This window comes from Sminthopsis crassicaudata, chromosome 2 (genome assembly GCF_048593235.1).
Source record: "Sminthopsis crassicaudata isolate SCR6 chromosome 2, ASM4859323v1, whole genome shotgun sequence".
Taxonomy (NCBI): Eukaryota; Metazoa; Chordata; class Mammalia; order Dasyuromorphia; family Dasyuridae; genus Sminthopsis; species Sminthopsis crassicaudata.
The window spans coordinates 153310424-153323506 of NC_133618.1; the positions used below are offsets into that span (position 1 = coordinate 153310424).

General features: G+C 30.5%; 1 protein-coding gene across 3 annotated transcripts in view; it reads right to left on the minus strand.

Annotated features, from left to right (window-relative positions):
* SYNDIG1 (synapse differentiation inducing 1) overlaps positions 1-13083 on the minus strand; it is a 269131-nt gene that overhangs the window by 158031 nt on the left and 98017 nt on the right. For all 3 annotated transcript variants that reach the window (XM_074287713.1, XM_074287714.1, XM_074287715.1), the window contains exon 2: positions 6977-7536. In XM_074287713.1, the coding sequence (XP_074143814.1) occupies positions 6977-7456 (480 nt within the window). In that variant the 5' untranslated portion in view covers positions 7457-7536. The remainder of the gene's footprint in view (positions 1-6976; positions 7537-13083) is intronic.

Sequence of the window (13083 nt, forward strand, 5' to 3'; positions counted from 1 at the left end):
GCTGGATAATTAGTCTTTGCTTGTAGTGTCTCTAATTCAAGACTAATTCAACACAGACAGGCTAATATATGAAAATGTAAAGAACTTTTTTTCTTCTTGGTAAAATTTCACACTAGTTTAATAGACCCAGATTGTTCATGTTGAAACTTATGAATAGGGAATTCAATATGAAATTATCTGCTGTTGTGCTATCCTATTCTCATATGAGTGCTGCTCAATTGTCATTTCTAGGTAAAATACTACCATAAAATTCTGCTTGGTTGGAGATTTAAGAAAAGTTTTAAGTTATAAGCAAATAAAGAAAAAATGGCTTTTGATATATAGGTCCCCATAGTTTAATGAATATAACCAATATGATGGGTTCAGTTCCTGTTTTGGATACTTACTAGCAATCAACCATTAAGAAAGTTCAGCCCCATTACTCATATTTTCTTGAGAGAGACAGCTCAAATATAATTTCCTATGAAAGGCAACTCTTGATTCCTATTTAGTGTATCTGTCTTGTCCAACCATCTTATATTTATATTTATATTTACATATGTTGTAAGCTTATACATATACATACACACATATATGCATGTTTATGAATATATATATGTATATATATATATATATATATATATATATATATATATATATATATATATATATATATATATACCCACACACATGTCTCTCTCACAAGAATGTAAGTTTCCTGAGGCAGGGAATGTTTCATTTTTGTCTTATATCCCTAGTACCCAGCACAGAATGGTACATAATAAGTATTTGACAAATGTTTACTGACATAATTAGAAATACCATATGAATACTAAAAGGAACATTATGTGGTACAATTGAAAGAAAACTACATTTAAAACTCAGAAAACTTGGGTCCTGACACTGATTCTGCTAGTTAGTATGAGATATTGAATGAATCACTTATGTTTTCTGATCTTGTATTCTCATTTATACAATGAGCATGGTAATAGTATATCCCTCACAACATTGCTGTGAGAATCATATGTGGTCATGCATTTTTGTTCTTTGAGGAATGTAAAGAACAGCCCAAACATTGAGGATTATTATTGTTTTCTGACAGTTGCACCTACATTGACTCCATTCATCCAAATAAAAGAAAGGATCAAGCACCTACTATTTGCAAGGCACCAGGGATACAGAGTTCAAATAAGATAGTGCCTCACCTCAAGGACCTAGAAAAGAAAATAATATAAGAATATAATTATTAAGGATTATTTATTATTTTTATTGTTATTAACAGCATTGCTATTAATTAATAAAATATTTATTATGTATTAATAATGAAAGACAGTAACAAAAGCTGGAATTAAAAGGCACAAAACAAGAAGTATTAGAACTCTTAATGAACTCCAAACTCAAATTTAAGTTTATTTATTAGTGCAATCTATTTTGGTCATAACTTTTAGGGCATAGTTCTCTACCATATTAAATCAGATAATATTAAAAAGTATAAGAATATGTGTTATAATTCCTTTTGCTCTCTCATTCTTTCAAGAAGAAAAAAAAATAACCACTTTTATAGTAGTCCCTTATGTCATAGTTAATAGAGAACTAGCCTTGAGACAAGAAAGAGCAGGATTTGAGTTCTGCCTTATGACAAATAATCAATATGTTACTCTGGACAAGTCACTTAATCCCTTTCATTCCCTAGGTAGCTGACTAAATCACAGAGATGCTAATGTTCTTTGGGAAAATGAATTCTTTTTCTTAGGAGTTCCCTATAACAGTTCTTTAATATATTCGATATGTTCCCAACTATCAATCTCCTTTTTCTGTATTTATGGAAGAAGGTAAAAACCACCAAAGTTATCCTGGATGGCAATATTCAGACAAAAGTTTACTGTTTCTACAATTTTTTTGATAAACTACTAAGGATAATCAAGAATAATCTGTACACTTCAGAATATTTAAAATGCCCTTTTCATATAAATTATAGAGAAAAGACTCAAATTCTTCACTGGTATGTGGAAAATGCTGATTTTGGTTATGAATAAGAACTTTCAATAGTCTTCTTGAAAAGATTACTTGGAAAACCAATAAATTTTTAGTTATTATTGTTTGGCTAACCATCTATAGATGTTATTATCAAGTAGAATCTTTTTCAGTAATGATTAGTTTGTTAACTACCTTTATTCTGTAATAATCATTCTTCATGACTCCCTCCCTACCCAACCTCATTTTCCAACCTGTATATGTTTTATATTCCCTTATATATGCACATTTTATCTTCTCTAGTAGAATGTAAGGTTCCTGGAGGCAGGGATGATTTCATTTTTGCCTTAACATACCAAATAACTAGCACCACTGATATAGAAAGCAATAATTCCTTTCTACAACTAATTGATTCTCTATAGTTTTATGACATGAAACTATACCTTTGAGTCCTGTTTATGGTATATTTTAAATAGATAACTAATATCAAGTCAAGTGTAAGTAGGCTGACAAGTAACTGAATCAGATTAAAGAATATAAGGAGAGTGAAGAAAGTAGAGGAATTATGTGCTGTGTTTTATTTATTTTGAATTATATTTTCTCCAATTACATGTAAAAACAGTTTTTAAAACTTGTTTTTCATTTTGCTCTGTTTCTTTTTTCACATATGTAATTAATATGAAAATAAATTTCATATTACAGCACATTATATAATATATATCAAATTGCCTGCCATTTTAGGAAGAGGGGAGGGGAGAGAGGAAGGGAGAAAAAATTGGAATTCAAAATCTTACAAAAATGAAAGCTAAAAATCATCTTGACATGTAGTTGGGAAAATGTTATTAAAATTTTCATTCCTTCATTTCATAAATGATTACCTTGAAATCCTGAGTTGTCCAAGATTATACAGGTAATAAATAGCAAAACTGATAAATCCAGAGAAAAGTAAAAGACAGAATGAATATATTCCTCAGTTTTTTTAATCAGCATAACTACTAAACCAAATTGCAATACATGATCTTTATTATCTCTCAGTTATAAAAATTTTTAAAGATATATAGATATAGTAATTTTTTAAAGAAGGCAATTCAGTGGAAATTTATGTTGAAAGATGTTCATATAAGGATTGACATGAAAGTCTACAGGGGCAAGTATTATAAATTTAAAAGTGAGAGCAAATATATGAGACCTAGAAACCCAATATTCTTACTGAAATATAAGCTAATGCTTGTTGAAAAAAATTGGAAGTTAGTTGTTTTGAGTGGGAGATTACAGTCTAATTATTATATTTTAAAAAATCTTTTGCAGCTTCCAATTTGGAACATTGTCAAAGGGAAGGATACTTTCTGACTCTGCAAATTAGCCACTGTTTGGAAGCCAATTATTGGTTATTGTGACATTTAGTTTACCTTTAAAAAATAATTTGCAGCTTTCATGACAGATAGTATAAAAGAGAATTGAGCTTGTAGACTACATCAGTGATATATGAAATTAATACAAGATTTATTCATGTATTTTGCAACATACTTTAAAAATAAAAGCTGACAACTACTTCATAACAAATTAGTTCATTCTCAATCATTGCAATTTGTCTTTTTTTCCTCTCTTTACTCCCTTTATTCCTTTTATCACTCTTCTTTTTGCAACTAGTTTCTCTCTAATTTCTCTGCCTCCTTCGACAAGTTCTTCCTTATCTTCCACATGGGATTTTCAATGTCTTTGTACCCCCTTAAAGTTGACTGCTGCTTTAGACACTCCCTAGTCTTTTGACCCTAGGCAAGTCATTTAATCTTTTTAAGCCTCAGTTTTTCACCTGTGAAAAGGAAATAAGAGCAGCTTTCCATGGAAGATTATTTGTATTAATACGTTTAAATATGCAAAATGCATTATAAATCTTAATGCCCCATATAAAATGTTAGCTATGAATCTTGCTTTTGTGGTTTATAATTCTGCATTTGCACTATTTTTCTCTTTTTATCCTCTGGCTTCTTGGCATATATTCTATGCTTTAGTCAATGGAAACTACAATCTGTCCCTCAAATATAACCTGTATTACCTTGATCATTATTTTGATTTTACTGTTTCTAAGGTCTGGATTATCCTTCTTCTCTAGCTTCCCTTTCTAATTAATATACATTCTTTAAAGTTCAGCCTAAATATATAATCTTTTCCTAAATAAATCTTTAGTTAACTTAATTGAGGTTTCACTTTTTTATATCTTTATAAACTCTAGTCTTTCTCAGTCTCATATGATATCAAACATTCAACTACTGCCTTTATTTGCATGATTCTATCTATATATCTACCTCCAATATCACTCCCATATTCCAGATATATACCTTCACTTAAGGTAATCTCTGCCTAGATGTTCTGGCAACATCTCAAACTAAACATTTATAAAACCCAATTTATTTCCAACTAAAATTGTCTTTTCCTTCAGACTTCACTATTTCTTTTTATATTATCACTTACCCAGTATTCTATCTTCATAATGTTAGGGTTATCTCCTCCTCTCTGCTTTATCTACCATATCCAATTTATATCTTGTTAATTCCTATCTCTCACATAGTCATGTTCTTTTCCCTATTACTTCTACTACCACAAAGTGCAAGTCACCTGCTTAGATAATTACAATAAGTTTTTTTTTAACAGATCGTTAATTTTTTTTTTATTTGTTACCTCATAACAGTCTACATATTCTCCTAATGAATCTTCTTTTTTCACAGAGCTTTTTATTCATTCAACAAACATCAATTGCCTACTATGTGCTGGATATTGTACAGTATAGTGGAGAGAGACATTTTTAATATCTCCTTCCCTCAAAAAGTAGTAACTTGGGGGGGGGGTTGATGGTGGTAACAGCATGTACACAGAAAAAATATATAAAATATTTTCAAAGTAGGTTCTAATTATTTCAAGTAAGACACATTAAATTTAGAGAAAAAGGAAAACTCTCATATGATAGTCACTAATAAACCTTTTAAATTATTTACAATGTGACAAGGCACTGTGTTAAAATTGGGGATATAATGAAAATAAAAATACAATCCCTTATTTCAAGGTTGTGGGGATTTATATCCAAATAATTGTGAATGAACTTGATATACATAGGATAAATCTGAGATAATGATCAGACGGAATGCTCTAGCATTAGGGAGGATCAGGAAAGGCTTCCTGTAGAACATAAAATTGAAAAAGGTAAAAATGGAAATCAAGGAGGTACATAAATTGAGCTTAAAACGTGAGGATTGAATGAGGAAGAGGAAAGAATGGAGAGCATTTCAAGGATGGAAAATGGGCTCTGCAAATATTGAAAGACACCCCTTTTACTGAAACTTAAACTGGATTACTTTAAGTAACACTGCATAGATGAAAGAGAGCTATGTGCAGAAAACCAGGAAAAGGAGAATGGAGTCAGACTATGAAGGTTTTTAAAAATGAAACAATAGAATAGTTTATTTATTTATCTATCTATTTATTTATTTATTTATTTGTTTATTTATTTATTTATTTATTTATTTTTGTTGTTGTTGTTGTTCTAGAGGCAAAGAGAACAAAATGCAACTTTAGAGTAAGTAGAGTATCCCTGTGCTTTAGAAATAGTAAATTTTTAGTTGTGTGGCTGATGAATTAGACAGGGGAAAGACTAGAGACAAGAGGACTATTAAAGAACTTTAATGATAATTAAAGCAAAAGATAAAAAAGATGAAGAATGCAGGTTGAAAGGCGGGACTATGAGAGGTAATATGGAGGTAGAGGGGACAAGGCTTGGCAATTTGACTTGATATGAGGGATGATAGAGAATGAGGAGCCATTTTACTCACATTGAAAGCCTTTTGCTATTTTATTTTCAAACATGATTAAGGAAAAAGGAAAGGAACCTATATATTCTAAAATATTTATAATAGGTCTCTTTGTGTTGGCAAAGAAATGGAAATGCCCATTGTTGTTTTTTGTTCTTCCTTCTCAAAGAGAATGATGACATTAGTCAAAATGATTTGAGTTTAAGGCATTGTCCTTAAGAAAGAAATCTAGCCTGAAAACGCTGATATATATATATATGTATAAACTATTTGTGTGAAAACAATATTTTGTCAATTTCCCCAATGCAAAGTACATGTTCTATACACATAGATGCTTAATAAATGTTGCTGATTGAATTCACCTAAATAGTCTGAGAATTCCTTGCAATAAGGGACAGGGTCATAATTTTTTTTATCTTTTCCAATATTTACCACAATGCCTCATACATGATAATCACTATACCTACATATGTATATGTACTAATACATACATGTGCATCCATGTTTGTGCTGATTTGAATTTTGGTAACCAACAAATGTCTTTTGACATGAATATAACTATAATCCTTTTTTTCTTGAAAGAAAACATAGCTACTTCAAAACTTGTTAGGTTTCTCAATAAATGAGCATGTAAATCTAGTTTGATATAGAAAAAAATACTTATAGTTAGTCCTTATGTAATTAATACAATTTATAATAATGGCATTGATAATTGGCCCATATAGTAGTAACATGTATAAAGTTCTTTAGATATAGTATCTCATTTATCTTTTGCATTATTCTTTTGATATTGATACTATTACTTACCCCCATTTTATAGATTAAGAAATTTTAAATGATTTTCTTAGTTTCTCACACCTATTAATATCTGAGATGGGATTCAAATCCAGGTTTTACCAACCATAAGTGCACTAGATAAGACAATAAAATATACTGTGATCTCTACTATATTGAAAATATAATGGTCTTTCCAGAAATTTACTAAAATTGGTGTCCACACAGATGTGTTTCTGGTACTTCAAAGACTATTGATGTAAAATGTGATTCTTTTCAAAAGGATATGATTGAGAAGAAAAAAAAAAACTACCTCTGATCCCATTTTATTACCTATGTTCATTATTTTTTTATGATTATGGCCTTATAATCATCCTAATATTAACCCAATCTTCCTAAAGGTAGATTAAAAACAAATTTAAACATTTAGAAACAAATCATCTGACCTCTAGTTCCTGGAACTCCTCTTCTTCTTCCACATCATAGGAGAGAGTATGGATTTTGATGTCATCTGAGGAAAGGTCGATGAATTTACCATCAGGATACTCCAGACTATCTTTGGTAGGTGAGCGGTCTTCAATAAATGTGGTCTCACAGCAGTCTGAGCTGCCACTCTCCCCCCAGGAACGCAGGACATTCTCTGAGTACAGTATGATATTGGGGCGATAGTGAGACTCCACAGTCTGTTGAAGTGTATTGGGATCCAGTAACTGCTGCACTGGATCATTCCTGCTGTTGTCTAGGCAGCTCTGGGATGAGATATTCCCCACTATATGACTCTGATACTGGGGTGTTGGATAAACAGATACCAGGCCATCTCTATTCTCTGCCATCAAGTTTCTGGTATTAATTAAGCCGTTCCTTTTTCCAGCTTCACTGATTTTACTGTGCATTAATACACTGTTCTGTTCAATTAAGCCATCCATATTGTTTTTGCTTCCCCTGCAGTATTATATGCTGGTATCTTGAAAATGCAGGTCACATTTGTCTAATGGCTCCCATTTTCCTAGGGGCAAAAAACACTGAGATGAGAAACAAAGCTAAGGGGAGTTGTATTAAAAAAACAAAACAAAACAAAACAAAAAAAAACCAACAATAACAACATAGAAATCATTCAAATGTTCATTATTATTAATCATTCAAATCACTTTCTAGCCATATTAATGAGCACAGGAAATTAATAGAAATCAATTTTGCAATATCATGATTTTTAAAAGGACTATATTGGGATACCCAATTGTAAGGAAACTGCAAATAAATTACTGGTCTATATTAAATGTCAACTTCCACATTTAAAAACACAATGAAAAAATAAGAATCATTCAAATAAAGCTATGTTATTCCACAACAGACCCACTTGATGATATACTTTTTACATCACATAGGCAATTCCAATTTAATTTATTTCTGACTAACCCACAGTAAAAACAAACTACTAAAATTTCAATGGCCCAAATTTTGTGTTTAAGGATTTTAAGACAATTTCCAAATTCAGTTTTTGGAAAATGAACTATAATTTAAAATTGTTGATGAATACTCAATGTTACTAAAATATTGGAGAAGAAAAATATAAGCAGTATATTTGACTTTAGAACTTAAAGTAGAACTTTAATAGTATATAGTTCAGAAATTGTTCTTAGCTCTTGGGTGGTAGCCTGTGTATTGCATTTTGTTGAAATACTCAGATTTTAAGGTTTTTATCATACCTGCCACATACATTATATGAAACTTTGCAATATACTTCAAGGCCTTCTTTGTGGTGTTGGAACTTAAATATATGGAGTATGAAATACTATCTACAAGATTAATAACTTGAGCAAATTTACCTCTCGACGCAATAGAGAAAAGTCTTTGTGGTACAGGTGAATCAAAAATGCTTGGTGTGTTATTTGATTTTATCAAAGTGATGTTTTTAATTTTTATCATATTTATTCATTGTTTAAACAAAGATGTTCAGGTTATGGAAGCAGAAGGCTACAATGTTCAGAAATAAGGCTGATTGATACTAAATAAAAAAAAAAAAACAATAGATTTTTAAAAGTAACAAGTGAAAATTCATGCAAAAGTCATGGACTTATTACTGAGAATGGATTAAGTCTCCCCATTAAATTCCTGCTCCAGTGATTCATCAGAGTATAGATGCAACCCTGGGATTTCCAAAAACTATGAAAGAATACCAAGCTTTGGCATATACTACTAAAGTGGACAATCTTTTATTATAAGCTTAAATTTAGATCTTATGAAATAAGGAAGAGAAGGGTAAGGATAGATCATTAAAAATCTCAAAAGTTAAGCCAAGAAATTGAACTTCAGCTAATAAGCATTTAAGAGGTTAATTAGGCTGATTCCAACTTATCTTGCCATTTTCCCTATAGGTTTTTCTTCTTTCTCTCTAAGTCTTGTCAAATGACTAAATGGGCCATCTTGCTGTGTCTCACACCTGGCACTCCATATGGAATCTCTGTAATTTTGCATTGACAATTTCCTATGCTTTTAATGATGGTTGCTTCACTCTTACCTCACAAAACCTCTTACTTCCTTCTGTCAATATGTAGTTCAAGGACTAACATCTAAAAAGCCTTTCCAGGTTTCCCTCTTACCTAAATATATTTTCCCTGCCTCTATGCCTTTCTCTCTCTCTCTCTCTCTCTCTCTCTCTCTCTCTCTCTCTCTCTCTCTCTCTCTCTCTCTCTCTCTCTCTCTCTCTCTCTCTCTTTTCCCTTTTTTCCCCCACTCCTTGGAAAGAAATAAAAAAGAATCCTTCTAAGTTTTAGAGAACATTCTAGATAATTTATCCACCCCTCTCTACTTTCCCTCCTTTCCTTTCTATCACAGACTCCTTTTCATACTTGGATGTGAGATTAGACTAGAGAAGATATGGTTTAAAATCAAGTCCATTTCATTCTGAAAGACTTATGGAAAATACTTTAAACCTCCAGAGAAAGAACTGATGAAGTCCTAATGAAGATTGGAGCACACTTATTGCTTTATTTTATTTTTCTTACATTTATTTACTTTGTATTTCCTTTCATGATATGGATAATATGGAATTATGTTTTGCATAACTACAAATATATAATATACATCAAATTGCTTAACTTGTCAAGGGGTGGTGAGAAAGGTGGGAAGGACATAGAAAATTTGGAACTCAAAATTTTAAAAAGCTGAATGTGAAAAATTGTTTTTACATGTAATAGGGAAAATTAAATATGTAAAACTAAAAAAAAATAAAATCAATTCCATTTGCTTGTTCATCCACCTTCCAAATGTTTTTGGCTTCCTTTGATTCTGGTTATGTTTGGGAACACATAATCAATATTTTTCTGCCCCACCCCCACCCCATCCCCAACCCCAGGAGAGAAGGCAGATAAGAACTGAACAGAACTGGGAATAAACACTGGCTCATCTTTAAAACATAGAGTTAGATGTAATAACTCTAAGGAATAATACAGATACAATATTTTACAACTCAAAGTAAATTATATTGAACTATTAAAATTAAAAAAAACTTTGATTTATTATAAAATATCTATTTATTTAAAGTTAATTAACAAGTATAAAAAACCCTGCATTTAGCTTTCATGAGGGAAAACATCTGAAAAAATAAGAAAATCAAGTTCTACTGAAATTTGGGGTAAGAGTATGAAGGTTAGGTAAGCATATAGGAAAGAGAATTAGAATTTTTAAGACTTCATTAATAAATCTGCCATAGAAATTTATAAGTTGTTTCTCTATTCATCAATCCCTTTATTCAATCATTCACTAATCCCTTACTTATTAAACTCCAAGCCATCTGTAATCTACTCAGTTATTTTGCCTATTTTCCTCAGATTTAAGGTGTGTTTCATAATTTAGATAATATTATTACACACCATAGTAAAATTGCCATTTTTTCCCATACATATGTTATCTCAAATGCTATTGAATGGGGATTTAAAACTATATGTTCATTAGAATAATCTATATTTTAGGGCAACTTTTAAGTATATATATATATGTATGTATGTATTTACAAATCGAAAATTCCTTAAGAAAAGGAATGTTTTGTTCCCTTCTATCTCACATTGCACCGTGTTGAATTCAATTCACCAAACATTTGTCAACTGCTTATTATATGACATGAGTATAAAAATTTTAAAAAGTATGTCATCTATAAGACTTTAAAATCTATTGCACATATAGAATATACACTGATAATTGAGAGGTGGTTGGATTAAGGTGACTAATCATCTAATTTGGCTCAAATATATTCCACATTTCATGGAGTAAAAATAATTAAGATTAGAAAGTTAAATTGAAACTAGATTATAGAAGGTCTGAAGTATTAGAGGGAATAGTTTCTCTTTTTTCCTCTAGAAATACTTAGGAACTATCAAAGATTCTTATCAAGAGAGTGACATGATCAACTGTATACTTGGGAATATTATTTTAACATCTATCTACAAGTTAAAGTGGGAGTGGGAGTGGGAGAGACTGAAAGCAATGAGAACAATTGAATGGTTATCATAATAACCTAAGGAGATATGAAAGTCTGAACTAGGTCCATGGCCAGATGGATGGATGATAAATGAAAAAGATGTCATGGAGATACAAACAACAAGATTTTTTTTGTTTTTTGGTTTTTTTTGGTTTTTGTTTTTGTTTTTGTTTTTGTTTTTTAAACTGGATATGAGGGCTTGGATATGGGAAAGAGTCAAATATGAATCTTAAAGTATATACAAGAGTGAAATAGCAAATAATAGTACCCACCACAAAAATGGGAAAATTTAGAAAGAGATATAGGTTTTTTAGGAAAAGGAAATAAATTGTAGTTTAGAAATGATGAGGGCAAGATATTAATAATATATTTACTTGGAATTTTCTAATTCCTAAATTTCAACAATTCAGGACTATGTTTTAGAAATAAGATTTAGTAGTCATTTATTTAGAGATGTTGAGTCAAAGAGATGTGGAATTGATAAGTTTAATTAGAAAGTATAAGAAGAGAAGAAGTCTTAGAACAGAGCTCTGAGGGAGATGTTTAGAGGACAAAAGAAAGACCGTATTCAAATGAAGAATGTGAAGATATATAGGAAGATAATCAGGAAATAATAGTATCATGGTACCCAAATCCACAAACACTGTATAAACGCAAAAACAAATCTGCTCAATATGGTCAAAGGCTAGTGATTAAGTAGGACTAAAACTATCCTTGGTAATTCTTTTTAAAAAGTATTTTCAGTAGGCTGCTAGAGATTAGGTCAAGAAATGGATAGAATATAAGAAAGAATAGTATAAATAACTCTAGGTTACATTTTGAAAGGGTAAAGAAATATAAAAACATAGCTTGATTGCATACAATAGCAATTTGTAAATAGTTGGAGATTTCTTTAATTGATCCCTAACTTATATTTTAGCATTTTATTTAATAAATTATTTTCAAATTATAGAAAATTATAAATCAATGAATTAGTATAATTTTTAAAAAAGTCTCATTCGCTGTTTCTTTAAATACATTGTATCCTGTCTACGGTTTCTGAGATTTGAGCAAATTTGTCTAATCGTTTCCTTCCAAATTCTGTTTCATGTGTGTGTTTTGTCTTACATATTAATATCCTTGTTTTGGAAACCTCATTTCCATGTTTACATGTTATATTCTTATTAAATGTCTTGCCTTCAGAATTTATATATATATATATATATATATATATATATATACACACACACACACACACACACACACACACACACACACATATATATATATACACCCTGAAGATATAAAAACTTAATAACCAGAACTCCTATGTTGAGATCTTGGTGGTCCTATTGGTCAACCTGTCCTAGTCCCACTACTTTGGATAGTTTCAATCATGCTTTGCTCTAATCTCTGACCATCTTGCTTTTCATAATATATTTTCTGCCTTGTATGTAACTCCAATCCCTTTGCAGTTCTTTAATAATAATCAAGCTTTTGTTTCTATAAAGGATGTATCAATAGATCATTTCCCCCATTCATTGGCTTCCCTTAGCAACCAAGTAACTTTTTCAACAAGGCACATCTTTTCAAACAACTTCTCTGTGTTACCTTACCATATTTGAATGAAAACTTGAAATCAGGGACTTTGATAATTGTTTTCACATTCTAGAGCTTAGAAACATATTAATAGTGTAACAAATCTTTTGTGGTTATTTATTCATTTATCCATTCACATAGTCTCTCCAAAAACAAAACCTAGATATTATGCTTTATAATATTAGATATATCCTAACACCCATTTGTTTATTTTTTTTAAATCTCATCATATTTTGCTAATTGACTTCTCAATTGATTGAAGTTTTGCTCTAAGGACTGAATGTTCTGTTCTTTAAAAAAAAATATATATATATATATATGCATACATATATATCTATATGTATGCATATATATATATGTATGCATATATATGTGTGTGTGTATATATATATATATATATGTGTGTGTGTGTGTGTGTGTGTGTGTGTGTGTGTGTGTGTGTGTAGTTCTGCAACTGATGAATCTAATTTTAATTGCTAGTAAGGAACTACTAGATGC